At 39.3% G+C, this 20,698-nt stretch overlaps 1 protein-coding gene and 1 non-coding gene across 2 annotated transcripts in view; one reads left to right on the forward strand and one right to left on the reverse strand.

Annotated features, from left to right (window-relative positions):
* Bcat1 (branched chain amino acid transaminase 1) overlaps positions 1-20,698 on the forward strand; it is a 101,490-nt gene that overhangs the window by 20,734 nt on the left and 60,058 nt on the right. The window contains exon 2 of the mRNA XM_027934193.2: positions 15,946-16,017. Coding sequence (XP_027789994.1) covers positions 15,946-16,017 — 72 coding nt within the window. The remainder of the gene's footprint in view (positions 1-15,945; positions 16,018-20,698) is intronic.
* LOC114091772 (U4 spliceosomal RNA) lies at positions 8,052-8,192 on the reverse strand. The gene has a single exon (XR_003582550.1). It is a non-coding gene; the product is annotated as a U4 spliceosomal RNA (small nuclear RNA).

The following is a 20,698-nucleotide window of genomic DNA, read 5'->3' on the forward strand; positions in this document are numbered from 1 at the left end:
GAATTTTTATAGTTTATCCACTTGTGATTAATGAAAGTTATTAAAACAAAATGTACCAAGGATACATCATAAATCTTCACTCCCTTCTACATCTATTTTTTTATGGCAAATTTTGTCCTTTGTTTGCTCTAAGATAGAAGGAATAGTGCTGAATGTCTCATCAAACAACACAAAGGTCTGGCAAGGTACAAGGTATCTTTTATAATCAAGACAATGAACCACTGAGAATGCAAACCCACCTATAGGTGACATGCTTCAACACAAGTACCATGCTGCATGAAAGCTGACTTTTAAGGCAAGTACAAATTATACTGGTTGAAGACAGAATTCTAAGGCAATATTGACTCGTGGCTCTGTGGCCCCAGATTTAGAAGAGTGTCATATTTAGACAGTCATCCATCCTTGGGAACTGTCCATCAACGGTCCATTAATGCTGATATGTCAAAACATGGTGGGGGGAGTGGGGACTTTAGAATGTCTCTGTGGCCCGCTGTCCACTCAGTGTTCCGTTCTGGAGATTGCAAAATTTTGGACATTTATTGTCTGCTTCCTTTTTTTTTCTGGGTTAGGCTCAGAGCACTGGAATATTCCCAAGGGCTTACTTTTCCAGGTATGCTGCTCAAACCCATCTCATGCATTTTTGGGAGAATGATACCTGATAGAACTTATTATATCATGTATCGTAAAGGAGTTTCCCATTTCCTATAGAAAATTTATTGGCACACAAGTTCTTTAAGGATGCTCAAACTACCTTCTCTTTGGATTCCTTAATCTTATATTCCCCCCAAAGTCCACTGTCAAAACCTTAGTTTTTACTGGCAACTTCTTTCAAGAATTATATCATGATCATGAATTGAAACTTAGAACTAGCATAGGTTATTTTGTTTGATTAGCAATAATTAATAATGAAGTAGAATGTTATTGATGATGATGAATCTCTGTGTCATAAAACATATAAGCATACATGTACACACACAAACATGTAAGTACACATATATCCACACACACATACATGCTCATTCTTCTAAAACTATCTATCTGTAGCAGGATATAGATTGGTAGAGAAAGATGCAGTTCTTTACGGCATGTTTTTATGAAAGAGATGATTATGGGGCTGGGGTTGTAGCTCAGTGGTAGAGAACTTGCCCGCACATGTAAGGCACTGGGTTCGATCCTCAGCACCACATAAAAATAAATAAATAAAAATAAAGGTATTATGTCCACCTACAATTAAAAATATTAAAAGAGATGATTATATTATTGTAAAGTCATAATATCTTCTTAAATTTTGTGACTAATCACACTCAAATACACAAAGTGAACTGCTATTTAAAAGCTATCTGTGGGTCAGGTGCAGTGACACACAGCTATAACCCCCGTGACTTGGGAGGCTGAGGCAGAAAGATCACAAGTTCAAGACCAGTTTTGGAAACTTAGGGGAGACCCCATCTCAAAAAAATTAAAAGGATTGGGGATGTAGCTCAGTGGCAAAGCACCTCTGGATTCAATTCCCACTATTGCAGAAAAGGAAAAAAACAAAACAAAACAAAAAAAACAAAAAAACTATCTGTGAAAAGAACTTTACATTTTAAAGACTCAATGATATGTCTGTTTTATAAATTGAGGACTGTCATATATTGGTCTTATGTACAGTGGGAAGAATGTGTGTCATCATTGGTGAGAAGGAACTTCCAGATAAACTTTTAAAAGTAGAGAATGAAATTAACTGGACTTTTGAGGAAAGAAGTTTTAACTGGAGGTCTGTACCCAGTTGGAACATTTAAAAAAACCTCTGTAGAAAATTGCTTTTCCATTAATCTGAGAAAATGCTAAAAAGCCATTGGCCTTCCTGGTACTGTGGTAAAGTGCTGACCACATGGAGTGTCTGTTTGCCAGAGGAGTTTTGGAGCATACAAGGTCAAGTACCTCTTCTCAGCCCTGCAGCCGGCTCTAATTAAGCCATGTCACAAGGTTCAGTTGGTAGAGAGATGGAGTTCCCGTGGGTCCTTTCTTCTCTCTAAAATTATAAATAATTCAGTTTTCACAAATGCCAAATTATATTAAAAGAGCTTCAGTCTCTATGTGAATCTTCAGTGTAACAATTATAACTGATGCAGATTAAGATTTGACTGGGTACTTGGCACAGGTTTTGCCTGAGTTATCCATTAGCCCTCATAAAAACTCTATTATTATTATCATTTAACAGATGGAGAAATTGAGGCACAGAGAGGGCAAGTAATTAGAGCTAATTTGCAAAGCTAAAAAGAGTCATTGCTGGAGTAGAATCTCACAGTGTCACTCCAGGATCTATGTGCTTTACCAGTGCAGTTTTAGGATCTACCTATAAACTTGGAAACTTTCTGTTAGAACAAATAAGTAACTTAATCACATTCTATTCAGTAATTTGCACAATTCTCTGAGTTGCATATTCCCTTTTTACCTTTATGGAGAAGGTAGACAAAGTTCAGATAGATTAAAGTGAAATTCAGAGACGTGATGTGATTTGCCCTAGGTGTGTCTACTAGACAATTATCTATTAGATACACAGATATTAGATACACAGACCCTCCTAATGAACTTGGAGTTCATGGCACAAGATTAAAAAAAAATCCTAGGGACATTTCACTATCTTTCTAGAAATGCATTAAGGTGAGGAGAAAAATGAAATGTTTTATAAATAGATAAAGGCAGTTTAGTAAGTTGGGTCTATAGATTTACATCACACAGCCTAAACAAATAGCCACATTTAAAACCTACTTTTGATTCTTCTGTACCTAAAACAATTGACTGTGTAAGTATCTATTTTCTGCTTGATCTCTCTCTCTCTGACAGTGTATGTGTTCTGTGTGTAAAATATGTTAGCTCATCTATTTTTAATTTAGATAAAATCATGGTGCAGGGAGATCAGTAGATAAAAGGGATCAGGAGAGGGAGGAGGAGAGGGAATAGGAAAATACTGGGAAATGATATTGGCTAAGTTACGTTGTTATACTATGTGCATGTCCAACTGTGTAACAGCAAATCCCACCATTATGCATAACTATAGTGCACCAATAAAAATATGGAAAAATTTAAATGGTGGATTTATATATTCAGTTAATTTATTCAGCAAATATTTATTGAAGCTCACACATTTGCCTGTGTACTAACCACTAGAAATATGGCCAGACTGGAGACTGATGCAGAAACAACAGGGCAATAATCCGATGTTGCAATTTTCTTCTTGAAAGTGAGGTTGAACTAGTGACGTCAATCTGCAGAGCTCAGGCTCCTGGGATACTTTCCAAAGAGGTGCTCAGGACAAACAGATGTTAGGAAACCAACAATTTCTAGGTCTTCAATATGTTAAATAAAGATTAGAGTAGACCACTGTTTTGGACTAAGCTTCTGCACAGACCAGGCAGAAAATCAAAATGGATTTGCTCATGATAAAATCCCACATCATCAAAGCAATTAAAGAGATACAGCCAAATTTCCCAACAGGCCAGTATCAATTGACATAATGATGACGTTCCCTCTGTCTAAATCCTTACAGAAAAACAACAAACCAGTCGGGCACAGTGGTGCACACCTGTAATCCCAGCTACTCTGGATGCTGAGGCAAGAGGATCACCAGTTCAAAGTCAGCCTCGAGTAACCTCAAGTAACTAAGCAACTTAGCAAGACCCTGTCTCAAAATAAAAAACAGAAAAGGGTTGAGGATGTGGCTCAGTGGTTAAGCACCCCTGGTTCAATGTCTTGTACAAAAAGGGGAAGAAAAAAAAAACAACAACAACCAGTAAACCAAAGTAACCTGATGTTAACTAAATCAGTTATTTTTCCTATTGATCTGTCTCCGTGTCCCCACCTTGCAAAGAAAGTAAATTTGAAGGGACCAATCTGCTTTCATTCTTTTGTTTTTGCTCCATTGCTTTTGTCTTTTGTTTTCTCGAGTCTTTCTGCCTATGACATCAATCTCTTTTGCTTAACCCATTTGAACACTTATTCCAGGTTATGGAATGAAGTGTTACCCAATTCTAGAATTGAAAATAAAGCCAATTAACATCTTTAAGCTACGTTGTTATAATGTGCTTTGACAAACCTTGATTTCAGTCTTACCCAAGCCTTGCCTGGCAGAAGGCCCCTGGGTTGGGTGGGGAGCACATCTTTCCAATTCTCTTTTCCCATTTCCCTTTTCATGACTGCCTTTCTCTCACTGTACAAAAGGAAAGCTGTTCTTTCATTTGCTCCAAATGGTCTAGTAAGCTGCAAAAACTGCTAGGTATAAAGAAACAGACCGTCTCAGTTATTATGTCCATCCAACCTCCTCTAATGAAGTCACCGGCGAAATCTACTACCAGGCTTCATGAATTTGTCTGGTTGCAGTTATCCTCCCCGTTTAGGGTGGAGAAAGGCAAATGAAAAGAGAAACTTTTGGTGAGCATTATGATAGTCCAACTTCAAACTGTTAAAGGCAGCAGGATTTATGACAATTTTTGTCTAAAGACCTTCCTTCTTCCTCTGATTGTAGTCTGTGTATCATCAAATAGGCATTGAAGAGAGAGACACTGAAGGACGCAGGCCCTTATATTATCCAGGTGACAGACACAGGAACCACTTAATTCTTCTCTACATGTGAAAATGAGAGTATTTAACATTTCCAAACCGAATGCCAGGACTGAGTGTACCCGGGACATATACTATATACTATGCAAATATACCACTTCACTCCAGAAAGCTTGATGGACTCTGTCATCTCCTTCAGTGTCTGTCATACACTTTGATTTCCTGGAGGAGGTGCTGAGTGGTATGTGTGCTTCACTTCTGATGGAGAGCAGCACATTTTAGAACAAAGGGACATATCAGAGATAAATTATTGTTTTACATTTTCTTGGACATACATCTTATACACAGGAAATCCATTCCCATTAATTGTATTGTAGGATGCCTATCTTCCCATTTGGTGCATATCTTTTCCTCATTGTCAATCATCAACCTGTCTTCTCACTTTTTAATACTTAGCATGGACTTAATAGAACGGGTTTATGTTTCTGGGCATATATTATAGATTTTTCTGGGTCTTCCATAGCTGTGGGCTTTGCCTCTGTGGATTCCGCCCACTGCAGTGGACAATGTAGTTAGGCCTGCAAAGATTTCATTTCTACTGAACATGTACACTTTTGTACCTTGTCTTTATTCCCTGAACGATACAGTATAAGGACTACTGCATGGCATTTACGTTGTATTAAGTCTTAAATGTAACCTAGAGACTTTTCAAACTAAGTAAGGGAGAAAAGACAAGGAAGAATTAGTATAAAGGAAGATGTGCATAGGTTAAGATGCAAACAGGCTCCATTTTATATAAGGAACTTGAACATCCCTGGAATTTGGTCTGCAGGAGGTCCTGTATTTCTTCCCCCTGGCAGATGCAGAGGGGCAATTTTAATGTTCTTACCAATCATTAAAAACTTCAGTCATCTCTGCTTTGATCATGGTCCCAGTGTCTTTTCGTTTTGCTATTAATTTTCTCAAAGTAAATTAACCTGAACTCTTAAAAGCAGAGCCCCTACTTCATACTGGTGTAAGACAAAATGTTCTCCAAAACAAACCAAGATATAATATATGGGTTTTTAAAAAAAATCAGCCTCTTTTAATTAGGGTTAATTCCTCTCCCTCAGAGGTTGTTATGTGATTCTACTTCTGTAAAATGCAAAATTATAAGTTTAAATATTTCCAAACATGCAATGAAATTCCTAGTCTTTCCATCAGGAATCTTCATATGTTTGCTTTTCTGTCCCTCTGTTACTTAATTTTAAGGAATTTGGTGATGACCTAGGGACTTACTGAGTTAAGGATTTCTGTGTGTAGGAAAGGGGGGGACAAGAAGTGCAAGGGAGGGTGAGCAGTGGGGGGCAAGGGAGAGTTAGGCAGAGAAAGAGCAGAACATTGAGGACTAAGCTCAGGACTCTGAATTTTGTCCTGAGCACAGTGAGTTTCAGAGCAGAGTGTATGTGCTCAGAGATGTGTAGAAGAGGCCATTGGTGTGCCAAAGAAATTATTATATTTTATTTTCTCTGATATGGGAAAAAATTAAGTTATATCTAGCTCATATGGATTGATATATGCTTAGTCTGGGACAAGACCACACTGTCACAGACTGTACAGTGTCCTGAAGGGAGAGGAAGTGCATAGTCACCACTGGGGGTGGGGTGGGGTCCCTTGTGCAGCCTGGCTCCTAGCAGGTTGTAATGCCTGGAGGTCTAGCCAGCCTACTTAAGAAGATTTACAGATTATGTCATGCAGTGTTAATTGGTCCTCCTTGTAAGACAGAAGACTGGCTTTCAAAGATTTCTGCAAGAAAACAAAACAAACACAAATAAAATATTAAAAGGATAAAACCAGAATAAAGAAAATATTAATAATACGGAAGCAAGGAAACTTGCCATATTGTTCAAGACAGCTAATGGTTTTCCAATTCTTAATAAGTTCTCTGTTAATTGCATTAATCAGAACTGACAAGCAGTGGACCACAAAAAACTGATATAATCAGTAAGACTATGTAAGAGGGGTTTACATCCACTGGCCTTTGTGTATATTGTGCCTGCAGCCAAGGTATATAATGGTACAAGAAAATCATAATTGGAGAGAGATTTTAAAATGCGAATTATTTCATGCTTATCTCAACTTTTTTAGTCCTATTTTTAATGTATTTTTTGTATAAGTTGTTTTTCATAACTAATTAAGTATGTGATAGCCATATATTCACTTTTGGTTAATATAGGTATAAAACCAAACATCCCAAAACTTTGTGGCTTAATAAAGTAACAATTTATTATTATCTCTCCTGGTTTGTGGGTCACTAAATTACTTATGCCATGTTCTGTGTGTCAAAAGAGTCAAAGTGCTTACCAGATTTAAAAATAAAAAACAAAACTGTACCTCCTAAGGGTTTGAGCAGAAGAGCATGTGCAATGGAAGATAATTTTGAGGCCATCTTGGAAAAACACAATCTGTCACATATGCTAAGAATTTTTGTAACCATAAAATTTGGAGGTCGACACTCTAGGTACGTGGGAGCCATTGGAATGAGTCAGAATTTTAGGTAGGATCACAAAACTAGTCATCTAACTGATTTGACCTATAGCTGTTTGATCTTGGGAAATGGAGCCAACCTCTCTGAAGGCCTATAATAGAACTATGGTGTGTGTGTGTGGGTAGGGTGGGGATAGGACACTTGAGTACTTAGAAAATATCCTACCCAAAGTGCCCAGAACATCTGGTTGCACAGAGGCAGCTATTATTAGGGTTTTAAGCTGAGGTTTTAGAAAATCTTTTCAGAGAGAACACTGGTGACAGCATTAAGGATGGATGTATTAGCGGAGAAGGAGAAAGTTCCAGAATGAACTATTGGGGAATCTTGTCTATTGGCCAAGAGAGTGGACTAGCAAGGAAGGCCAGGCATGTATAGAGAAGAGACATGAGCAGGCAGCAGTCTCAGTGTGACTTCATGTACTCAACTGGGCAAGAAAGAGAAGGGACTGTCTAGAGCCATACATTTGAGAGCCTTTAAGTTTTGCTAAGAACCCCCTTTTTCCACTGGCAAGTACTGATGAAAAGTTGCATGAAAGGGATGTGACCTTCTAAATCCATTTGTTTTATTATTTAAAGCAAAAATCTTGAAAGATGATGTGATCATCAAATTTAAAGTTAGTTAACTGTGCTGGTTGAATTGTGTACCCGAAAAAGAGAGGTTGAAGTCTTAAAACCCAATGCCTGTGAATGCCATATTTGAAAATAAGGTCTTTGTAGATGTCAAGTTAAAATGAGGTCACACAATATTAGCATGGACCTTTAATCCAATATGACTGGTATTCTTATTAAAAAAAAAAAAAAAAGAAAAAGATATGTGAAGGGGGACATCACTTAGGGATTGATGTGCTGCAGCTCTGCACCGAGAACACCTGGGTTACCAGAAGCTGGGAGAGACAAGCATGGCCCTGTCTACATCCAGTCTCCAGAACTATGAGACAATCAATTTCTTTTTCCTTTTCTGTCCCCCCCTGCCCCCCCAGGCTCTGTAGAGACTACCAGAAATTGCCAATGCTGACTATATTGCAAGACATCACAATGGAGTATTGGGAAAAGTTTTCAATTAGCAATTATCTTGCCTCATATAAGCCTCATTAGCTGTAAGACTGCCACTGAACAAAGCTTGAGACAATCCATTTCTGTCTGTGGTTGTCAGCGGTCCAGTTTGCAGCACTTCGTTACTGCAGTCTAGGAAACTGATCCATTAACTATAGACATAGGAAGTGAAATTGCTGGTTTTATTTGGTTAGAGGAGATGTGGCATTAAATAAGCTCAACTGAGAATTGTTTTATCAAGATTTCTGCATGGTTTGCCTTTCCAGAGACAATGAGGTAGGGAGTGGGGGAAGTAGTAGGAATTATGCTGCGTACATATTTGTCTACCCAAGTACAAGTAGGACACAAATAAATAAACCTTGAAAAATACAAGATGTATATTTTTAATATACTAATGTATATTTTTAATACTAGATATATATTTCTTTCATATCATGTTGTAATCAGCAGTGTACCCCTAATCCAAAGGCTATACATATAAATGAAAAACAATTAAAGCTGGAGAAGGAGGAGGGAGGGAGGAAGGGAGGGAGGAAGGGAAAAAGAGAGAAAGAGAGAGAGAGGAAAAAGATGAGCTGGAGAGTCAGGGATAGGAGCCAGAATTGAGGAGCTTGCTAAAGTATGTTGTCAAAAGCCTTGATACAAAGGCTTGAAGAGTATTTTTTTTTTTTTTAGCCAAGAAGAGGTATGTTCAGATTTGCATTTTGCTATGATTTCTGTGGTTGCCACACTAGGAATGGCCCAGAGGGAATCAAGCCTGACTCTGAGGGGCTACTTGGAAGCCGTTTGGCACTGGGATAGTGGTGCTGTGTTTGGAGAAATAGCAACTTCAGGACATGTGAAGCTAGAATTAATAGACACAGTGACTTCTTGGATGTGTTTGATGGACAACCTTTCTATGTCTAGCTAGGAAAATTAAATGGAAGAGGGGTCAGTATTTTAGTCATCTTTTTTCACTCCTATCACCAAAAGGGCCAACTAGAACAATTTTAGAGGAGGAAAAGTTGATTTGGGGGCATGGTTTTAGAGGTCTCAATCCATAGATGGCTGATTCCATTCCTTGGGGTGCGAGGTGAGGCAGGCAGAAGTGTGTGGTGGAAGGAAACAGCTAGGAGCATGGGACCAAGAAGCAGAGGGAACTCTGCTCAACCAGAACAAAACATAAACCCCAAAGACATGTACCCAAGGACCTATTTCCTCCATTTCCTCTATTTCACACCCTACTTGCCTACAGTTATTACCCAGTTAGTCCCCACAAGGGGATTAATATACTGGCTAGATTAAACCTCTCATAACCCAGTCATCTCACCTCTAAATTTTTTTTTGCATGATCTCACACATTGGAGGACACCTCATATCTAAACCATACAGTCAAGTAACCCACCTCCACAGGCCACATGTTCTCTCTCCTGTTTCCTAAGTATGTGTGTGGGAACCTGCCATGCCTATTCTTTTACATATTTTCTTTGGCTACTTCAGTGAAACAGTGCAGGTTTGAGTAGATGGAGCAAGGATCATATTTCTCAAAGCCTAAAATATTTTCTACCTGGTCCTTGTAAGGAAGAAGCAAATGAAGGAAATAAAGAGAGAGGAGAAGTGGCTCCGCAGTAACACAGGTGTATTTGGGACAAACCTGCGGAGGGGGACTCAGTGGAGACTGAGACCACTTATAGCCTGGTGTAGATATTGGGGAATGAGGGAGGGGGAAATTAGGCTGTTGCTAGGAGGTTGTCAGGGAATGGTCCTTGGAGTGTTACCTTCATAAGTAACTAGGTGTTTTCAAGATTTCAGCCCCTGATAACAATTTCCTAATGATGATGGAGTGGGTGGGGTTTCTTTGCATGATGGTGGAGTATTGTTTGGGGTTTGGGTCAGGCTGAGCCAGTGACTTGAAGTGACTCATGTTGTAAGCTTGAGGATGTGTTTCAAAATGCTATTGCCTATGTCAAGTTCTACCTAACAGCCCTTTACATAAAATGTTTGTCAACACTGCAAAATAATCATTATCTACATTATTTGAAGGTTTAGGATATACAAGGTGTGGTTCTAAGTCATATACATATGTAGTAATGCTTTATGATTGTGTATCCCGATTATCAAATAAGAAGTGTAGCTGTGTCCCATTTTAAAGATCAGAAAACTCAAGTACAGAGATTCTCATTCATATTCACCACTTCAGGTAGCACCTATATGGCAATGATTCATCAAATAATTACCCTTCAATCTAGACCTCTCCTCTGAGCTTCAGACAGCCAGATCTCTCAGAGTCTCAGACACCTCAAAACTCAGTGGGATCCAACCAGATCTGCTCATCCCCTCAAACCATGTCACATTCTAGTGTCCCCTTGTTCTTGATGAATGTAGCCAACTAGATGATACAGCTGGAATCCAAGGAGCCCTCTTAATTGCTTCTTTTTTCCTGCTTCTACCTATAGGGTATTGATTTAACATTCGAGCAGCCATCTTAAATGTTAACCACCATCTTATGAGATAAGTTTCACTTTCCTGTACTTCCTCTTACCTGAAGTCCCCCCATCCCCATTAGTGATCTACTCTATGGTACCATAACCCTAAGCCAATCCCAGAAGGACACAACCCCTTTGCTCTGGAAAGCCCTATGGTACCATGGACCTAAGCCAATCCCATGCTATTGCCCTCCCGTCTCCCTCTGACACAAGCACCCCAGAGCCTATCCCATGGCGCCACAGCTACAACTCCAACCCTTCCTCACAAAAGCTGAACTCCCGAACATCTTGGGGCCTCTCTCTAGAGATGGGCTTTATTTGTCAGCTTTGACAAATAAACTTTCCTGTGGATCTCTGCCTGACCTCCATCCTTCTTTTCTCGCTGGCCCCTCTCTTGCTTTCTCACTGTCCTTTCACTCCCCATGCCCATTCTGTCTAAAGATGATGGGATCTGGCTGTTTTTCTCCATCTGTATCCTCTATCACAACTCAAAGTCCAATTTATTAATAAGATCATCTGAAATGTGTTTTCTTTAATAGCTTCCTCAAAAACCCATTCCTTTCCACCCCACCCTCTTTCAGTCTCCAAACTGAAGCCCACACACATGAATTTTGTCACACCCTCCCCACCCCCATTCCCAGACAATTCTTAACTTCTCAGTGGGTTTTCTTGCCCCTGGGTTAAAGTAAAGTAAAAATTGTGAAAGTCAGAGCATCTTAATTAAGATGATAGGTGAGTAGAGTCACTAATAGTTCTGGCTTATTCTTGTTGTTGCTTACTAATAACACTTCTTGGATGAGGAAATTAAATACCTACTTGTAGGGTATTCTTCATTGAAAAATAGTGACTTGTATAGAACAAATTTCTAAAGTTATCTGATTCAAATTCCATGGGCCTCTTCAATGTGTTTTGCATTATTTCATTGTTTTTGAGAGGTTTTTTTTTTTTTGGTTTGTTTACAAACAACTGAGAAATACAAGCAATTCTCATTTATTTTTAATTGATGCATAAAAGTATAAAATTGCACATGTTTCCAGACATGTATAAATTGCATAATGTTGTAGTCAGGTTAAACCTATTACATCCTCACTTACCATTTCTATATGGTGAAACTTTTCTAGCTCTCTGACATGTGTAGTACGTGATAGTACCCACTGATCAATATTTCTCCATCCCTGGCATGGGGATGTAGATCAGCAATAGAGTGCTCCACCAGTATGTGCCAGGCCCTGGGTTTGATCCCCAACACCTCAAAAAAAAAATATTCCCCATCCCTCCCCTCCCCTTACTCCCTGGAGCCTGTGATTACCACCATTGTACTCTCAATCTTTATGACATCCACATTTTGAGATTCCACCTGTGAATGAGATCACGGTGCTTGTCTTTCTGTGCCTGTCATATTTCCCACCTCAATTCATGTTGTTGCAGACGACAGGATTTCCTTTTTTATGGCTGAGCAGTATTTCATTGTGCATATGTGCCACATTTTCTTTATCCATTCAGTTCATCAGTGGATGGACACTTTGGTTGTTTCTATTTCTTGAGATAGCTGGATGATGGTTCTATTTTTAATTTTTTGAGAAAGCTTCATACTGTTTTCCATACTGGCTATATGCATTTATATTCCCATCCACTGTGCATAAGAATTTCCTTTTCTCCACATCCATGTAGGGGCTAAGGAAAACAGTAAAGAAATTCCATGTCCTTGTGTCTGCCATGACCTTCATATGTCCTTGATGAAACATCTAAAAAATGCTGCATTCTGAGTGGATTTGGCTCCCTCAGGAGAATTCTGAATCTTTCACTTATCTCAAGGTTGTCACTCCTTCTCTTGGGGATGTGGCCAGTCCTTTGGGGGATGAATTGTCCTTGAGAGTCACAGTTGTTAGTCACATTTTTTTTGTTCTTACTTGAATTTAAGGAGCCTTACTGGGAAATAAAACTTTCAAGTAGGATGTTCTGCCCAGGGACTTCCCAGTCAAGGACTCCCAGTTATAAGATGTCAGGTGTTAGTGTTTCCCCTGATCTGGTGATGTGTTTTGTTTTCTTTCTCTCTTGACTATCACTTTTGCTTTTGCTCTTGCTTCTATATTATTACTAAAATAAATGTTACCTTGTATAAAGAGAGTGTCTTTATTGTCTATTGGATCCAACCTGCCAAATTCAGCAGCTGCACATATATACGCTTCAACATTACACCATGCCAGCACTTATTTTCTTTAGTCTTTAATACTAGCCATTCTTGTTTTCTCTGATATGTGAATGCTAACCCACAACAAGGGGTGGAGGGAGAGTAGAAGTTCAGTGGATTAGAGAAAGTGCAAAGAAGGGAAGTGGGGAGGGAGACAGAAATAGGAAAGACAGTGGAATGAATCTGACCTATATGAATACACCACAATGAATTTCACCATCATTGTACATCCATAAGACTGGGATCCTAATTAGAATAAGATAGATTCCATGTTTGTCTAAATATATCAAATAGATTCTACTGTCATGTATAAGAACAACAAATTTAAAAATTTTTAAATATTTTTATTTTAAAATTCTTACTCAGGTGAAGTGATCTCATGGTGGTTTTGATTTGCATTTCCCTGATGATTAGTTATGTTGAACATTTTTCCATGTACTTGTTATCTATTTTTATGTTATCTTTTGAGAAATGTCTATTTAGATCTGTTATAGATCTGTTGCCCATTTTTTAATCCAGATTGCTATTTATTTATTTAGCTAGTGAGTTTTTGGAGTTCCTTGTGTATTCTGGATATAGATCCCTTGTCAGATGTATAATTTGCAAATATTTTCTCCCATTCCTTAGATTCTCTTTGCACTTTGATGAGTACTTCCTTTGCTATTCAGAAGCTTTTTAAATTATTTTTTTTCCATTTTGGCTTTTGTGATCTTGTCCAGAAAATCCTTACTGATTCTGATGTCCTGAAGTGTTTCCCTTAAGGATTGTTTTTTTAAAAGCATTTTATGGATACATAATATTCATATATCTTTTTTGCAGTGCATTATGGACCTAGGGATTCATTTTTAAGCCTTAGTAAGGGGTGGCTAACTGGTTTCTTAAGGTTTACTTGGCCTGTACACGAGAAAGAGTAAACTAAAGAAAGAAAAGTTTTCAATTTAAAATTCTGGGTTTTCAGGGACAGTTGCCACAGTTGCGATGACACATGATCTACCTGGAATCTTTGGTTCTTGGGACCCCACCTGGCAGAAGAGGCATTTCAATGCCTTGTCTAACGGGGAGGAAGAAAGGGACAGGTGAAGGTTTCCTTAGTTGATAAGATTGGAGCTTCATTTTCTGTAGGGTTGTGTGAGATCATTTCTAAAACCTGACTAGATTTAACTGCTTTCACCCAGAATGAACTGCCATCCTCCCTTTCAAAGATCAAGTTGGTCCCAGTCACCACTTCCTATTCAGACCCCGGAAGGCTCATAATTTAGTCTGATAATTGCCCTGGGAAAACAGAGCCGAGGAGACAATAGCTCTTCCAATCTCCTCTTTCTAAGCCGAGTAATATTTCCAACGTCACTTTCCCAGCCTCTAATATCGTTATCACGGGCCTACATCAGAAAACTGTAAAAACAGTATGACTAGGAGCTCTTGATTATTTTGTCTGAAAACGATGAATGGAATGGAGATCTTTGGGCAGAAATAGCACAGAGCTTAGGGGATGAGAGCCTGGTAGCCCCGTCACATCCGGAGGTACAAATAACCACTTGGGTAGGTGATGCAAAGGAATCTAAAAACCGTTTGCAACTGGGGGTCGGTGGCTGTCAAGAGCCACATACTAATGCCATTCCCTGGCTGCAAACGCCCCAGGGCAGAACCTGCCTTTTGTCAGTTTGATTTGGAGTCTGCAGAAAGCTGCCTTTATGTAAATGAATGTCTCCTTTGCCTAGCGGAGGTTTCCGGGCCTCTCTCCCAGAGGTCGTGTAGTAAATAAGAATGCTCGCCTGCCGAGTGCCTGCCCTTGGGAAGATGCTGACTCCAGGAGCTTATTCTTGGGCCTCTGTTCGAGACCCAGTGGCTAGGACAACGACTTTGGTTTTCGGCTCTGCAGACAGAAAGGGAACAGACAGCCGAGGCTCCTCCCTCAGGGATGCTAGAGGGGCTGCGTCGTTCCCTGAGTCTGCTGCTGGCTCGGGGCCCCGGGCCGTGGCACCTCGCGCCGCGCGGGTGGTGCACCTGGGCCTGGCCGCACCGTCCGCCTTCGGGTCCAGCCGCTCACCGGGGGCCACCCTCGCCCTCCGCAGCCTCGCGCTCCTGCAGTCTCCTGATGGCCAGCCATCGCTGCGCCGCCGCGGCTCTCGCCTCGCAGGTACCCCGGACCAGGCGTTTGCGGATGGGGGGTGGGAGGGAGGTTGGAACCAGCATCTCTGAAGCTTGCGGGCGTGACCGCACGTAGGACTGCGGTTTCTCGCGCCACCCTCCTTTGCCTCACTCCACGTTCCGCCCAAGCGGAGGCGGCTCCTCTTCCAGCGTCCTTTCCTTAAATCCAGACTCCCAGCCTGCCAACTCAGCCTTGTCGAGGTCCCTGCTGGCCAAGTCTAATATCCTGCTGGGTGATCCGCTCCGCAATGGGGATGTGAGGTCCTCACGGAAGCTTTGAGAGGGAGGAGACGGGAGCGAATTTCTGGGCTGCAAGAATCCACAGCCACATCCTAAATACTTAGACCGCAGTCTTCTACTCCCTTGGATCCCTTTCTTGCCTCGCTTCTGTATTTGATTAGCAAATTGCCCCCCCCCCCCTCCCCTTAGGTACCTTTCCCCAATTAGTCCCTCTTCCCTGTATCTTTATCTTTTCACCTCTCCTAATATCACAAGTATTGTCCTTAAAGTGTGGGGTTTGGTGTGATGTGGATGCGGATGACCCTGCTGGTGAAGAAAATGGTTCACGCCGGTCCCCATCCCTTTTACATTCTGGCTATTGTGCGCCCATGATTGACAAGACCACGAGGCTGAGCGCGCCCTGGAGATTTTTCTATAAATGGCGTTAAAACCCTAGTCTAGACGATTTACTCGGATAGAAAGGAGACAATTACCTTCTTGTTCTTTGTTGGTGAACCCTGGCATCAGGGCTGACCTGGAATTTAACAAGTTTTCCCTAAGCTAGCAGAGGAGGACAAAAACAACCCAGACCGCGCGGGCAGGGTAGGAAGTGAAGGGCAGTACTCTTGGGAGGCTCTTGTTTGGGCTGGTGCCTGGGCGTTCGATTGACAGATCATTTTTTTGTTCACCTGGGTACCGGAACAGAGAACCCTGTGTGATGGTGAGTATTATTGATCATCCCAAACCCCCGTTAATCCTTTTTGGTTTTACTTAATGGAGGTTTAATTCTTCTTTAAGGACTGCAGTAACGGATGCTCCGCTGAATACCTTGGAGAAGGAGGATCAAAAGAGGTGGTGGAGACTTTCAGGGTAAGTTGCTAGCCAGAAATTATGTGTGTAAAACAACATTCAACTGAGTAAATCCATTTTTTTTTTTTTTTTTTGAGATTTGGGGGAATGTTCACTGTGTGGGTTATATAGTAACATTTTAAATACCACTTGGGAAAAAAGTCATTTGGGAAGCAATAATACCATTCATCATATAAAAAATTACCTAGCACCTAATCACTTATTTTATTTCACGAATCATACTTTTTTATTGAAAATAAGCAATTCCTAAATATTAACCTGGATGTTTTTCTGATTGTATAAGTATAGTCTTCACTGCGCTTATGGAAGAAGTTCACTGTGATTTTTCTCTTTGTCATACTTTATAGTAAAAGTGTTGCATTTTGTTCTTTTCTGTCTTAATTACATGGTTTATATATTAAATAATCTCATGCTTCACAAGGGAATAGTGAGGAGGAAATGAGATAAGAATCTGGTAAAAGTACTTTGAAAAATCATACAAATCCAATTGGAACATATATTATCTTTCTCAATAAATCATTATCCACCTCCCCCAACCATGGAAGATTTTGCTTCTCTTTGTGCCTCATTCTGCTCTCCTGCCTGTTTCTGTCACTGTCAATTGTCATTCACAGTACAGAGTGTCCTAATGATCTCACATCCTGGCAGAGTTCAGAGAGGGAATGAAACGTGACTCATCAATTTCACACATACTCAGCTCTTAACAGTGTGCCTGGGACTGTGTTAGATACTGGGAATCAGAAGATAGATTCAAGATAAGGTCTATGCTCATGAATTTTTCAAGAACCAAAATATAACAAAATATACCAATTTCCTTACTCAAGTTCCTGAATTTTATTTGTGCACATTATTACTAGTGCTTTAAAGATAATATTCATCATAACTCTGTTACAACAGATTTAATTTACTACACTATAGAGACTAAGCACTGATACATTTGAGGATTTACATGGGTCCTTAAAAAAATGAGGTAAAAAAACTCTCACTTGATAATCTTTAAGGCTTGTTTTATATGAATTCAGTAAGTAAATTCCTCAAAGGAAGGTGGTAAGTAAGTAATATCTGGAAGACCTTCATACTTTCATACAAAGAAGCATTCTTTACAAAGTAAATAATTAATTATAATATAAGTGATCTATTTGTTTATTTAGATTTCTACATATAAGAGTTTAGTTAAAGAAGAAATATTTATTGACACTCATGTATTTATATATTAAAACATGACTTTCAATGGATGAATTCATAGCACATATGTGATGGGGCAAATGTAAAGTTATTTTGATAATTTGGGGAAGAAACATGATGGATTTTACAGGATCATCTTGGCCTTTTTTTGTGTGTGCCAGGGATTGAGTTAGGGCCTTGTACATGCTCAGTATGGTTTTCTATCTCTGAACTATACTCCCAGCCCCAATCTTTGCTATTGACAATTTTCTACCTCTTTATTAATCTTATCTTATTCATAATATTTTCTTGCCTCTCTGTTCTCTCAAGTAGATTTCATATTGTTTTTCTCTTCCCTGTTAAAATGAGGTCATTTTAAAGTGAGAATGCAGTCTTTTAATGGAATTCAGCAATGAGATGTTTTATTACATATCCTAGGGAATCTTCCTGTGAAGTTCAGGGTCCTCTTTATTTGAAAGAGGTCAGCTTTCCATTTCTTCCAATTCCATCTGACTCACATATCTCCACAGAATGAAATACTCCAAATCTGTAATTTTCTTCTTTAGACCTTCTCATTAGGTTTTAGGAGAGTATCTCTACAGACAATGAAGATAGATAGCCTCAAGGCTTTCTGAATGGAGTAAGAAAAGTACATAGAACCTATTGTATAATAAATTTCCAGTCCATCAGTAATACAGGCTTGGTCTTTGACAGTTTTAAGTGTTGTGGGCAGTGCAGGAAAGTACAAATGTGTAAGCAAAGGATGTTGGCTGAATTCTGGATAAGAGAGTCCCCAGGTGCTTTCCAGCAAGTGGTACTTCCCTGCTATGGGCTTCCCCATTTCAGAGCAAATTGCTATCTACCACAAATATTGAATCAGGAAAATTTTAATATGCCCTGCTTTTGTCAGTATGTCTTGTCATTTCACAATCAGTCATTGTAGCATTCCAGATTCTTCTGTAAACATATGGCATGAAAAATCCTGACTTTGAAGTTATCAGACAATGTGGAGCATCACTTTACAAACTCTGTTATTTTAAAACCCATCAGTTAGGGAAATGTAGAAAAAAGAAAAGGGCTTTTTGAAAACACTGATAAAAATTGTTTATAAAATTATTTTTTCCCCTTAGAGCCTAATTTAGTATCTATTCAAAACTAGTCACATACCTTCAGTTAATATTGTTTGTTTATTTATTTTTATTTTTTTAATGATATGGGATTGACCCCAAGGGCACTATGCTATTGCACTATATCCCCACTGCCTTTTTTTTTTTTTTTTTTTTTTAAATTTTGAGACAGAGTCTCCTTATGATGTCCAGGTTGGACTCCAACTTGCAATCCTATTGCCTCAGCCTCCCAAGTAGTGGGAATTATAGGTGTGGACCACTATGCTCTGCTGTTAATTTACTTTTGAACTCATTCAGCTATATCACCTACTTGTTTTAGTATATTTAGGTAATTTCTTTGAGGTCAGGTTAAAAATTATTATTTTTAATTTCCAGACTTGTAGAAATTTTCACAAAGGAAATTAGAGTTCTTCATGAAATTCTAAAGTCACCCAATTATGTATTACTTTGAAAAAATTTGTATCCCTATGTACAAATCAAAGTTAGAACATTATTATTCCTATCATTGAGAAATCACATCTTAAAAAAAGGTGTTGTAACTAACTAGAACAAATAATAATAATTTTAAAAAGAGTGTTATGGTCTACTGAAGTAGAATAAATATCTGGAAATTCAATCATTTATATTCCATATTCAGAATTTTAACTATTATGAGCAATTTATAATTAGATGAACATTAAGCTGCATATAACAAACCTTATTCTATATCTCTGCTTTGCTATTAACTTCATCTCCTCGGACCAGTGGGTCTTTATGTGTGCTTCTAGAGGTATTTTGTTCATTTTTTGTGGTGTTAGGGATTGAATTTAGAGCCATATTCCAGACAAGTGCTCTACCACTGACCTACAACCCAGCCCTAGAGGTATTTCAAGGAAAGGACTCAGAAAACAAAATTACATGTAATGGACCATGATCATCTCAATATTGGCTGCACATTGGATTTAGCTGTGGAAGCTTTTAAAAAGTCTCATCATTTCCATTTCATAACTGAATCAGAACCTCAGAGGGGTGGGGGATGGAACTTATTTTATTCATTTTTAAGCTACACAGGTGATTCTAACTTTGTAGCCACATTACCTTGCTTGAAGATCTCATCAATTTGAAAGACGGATTGGAAAATCACTGATGCTGAGGAGGAAGTGTAGCAACTCACAGAATAAAGCTCAACATTACTCAGATTCTTGTATTTTACCTCCTGTGAACTGCCTTTCCCCTTCCTGGTTTGCTTCTTCATACCTCAAAATCAGTAAGAAATTTTAAACACGGTAGACCTACCTCTACTGTTATCCTCAATGGCTCCTTTGATTTGCCTGGAATAGAGTGATAAACTAGGCTTACTTTAATTGTTGGCAGCTTATTGTAAATATTTCTAAGGAAGAAGGAAGATGGGATACAATCTTAGTTGAATAGAGTCAACGCTTGCAGAAAACTGGAATGTCTATCAGTATAGCCAGTAGAATGAACTAAATGGCTATATGAGCCCAGCCCTTGCCGATCCCTTTTCTGGCTCCAGTAGCTGCAAGACTTCTGTGACCTGTCTCCTACCACTTTATTTATCCACATTTTTTACATTCCTGCCACACTGGGTATGTTAGTCAGTCTTTGTTGCTGCGACCAAAATACCTGACAAGAACAATTTAGAGGAGGAAAGATTTATTTGGGTTTAGGGTTTCAGAGAATTCTCTCCCTGGTCAGCTGGCTCCAATGTAGAAACAACATGGAGGGAGAGGAGGTGAGCAAAGGTGCTCAGCAAGTGGCAGCAAGAAGCAGACAGAGAAAGAGAAGAAGGGGCCAAAGTGAAGATAAATCCTTGCTGCTTTGGGGACCATGCTTTTAACACATGAGCTTTGGGTGGGGGGGACATTGCAGATTCATACCATAACACTGGGGTTTTTGCTATTTCTTAAACATTCCATGTTAGTTCCTACCTCAGGAACCTTGTCCTTGGCTTTGATTGCCTAAATTACTTTGCCCCTAGATTTCTACATGGCACATCTTCTTTCTCCATCCAAGTTTCTGCTCAGATACAACCTCATCTCATTAGTGAAGCCCTCAATAAACCTTCTAAGACAAGCATTCTCTTTCCCACTCTATTTTCTTTCTTTCTTTTGTGGTGGTGCTGAGGATTGAATCCAGGGCTTTGTGCATGCAAGGCAAACACTCTACCAACTGAGCTATATCCCCAGCCCTCCCACTCTATTTTCTTCAGTTGCTTTGATTTTCTTTATAGCAGTAATCACCTTGACAATTAGTTGTTATCTGTTTATTTTTTTTATTTCTCCTCACTAGGAGAACAAGAACCTGATGTTCCTTAAGATCCATAGCAGTACAGGTACATAGTAGGTTAAAAAAAATTGTTAGTTTGAATGAATAGTAATTACTAATCACAG

This window comes from Marmota flaviventris, chromosome 3, assembly GCF_047511675.1.
Source record: "Marmota flaviventris isolate mMarFla1 chromosome 3, mMarFla1.hap1, whole genome shotgun sequence".
Taxonomy (NCBI): Eukaryota; Metazoa; Chordata; class Mammalia; order Rodentia; family Sciuridae; genus Marmota; species Marmota flaviventris.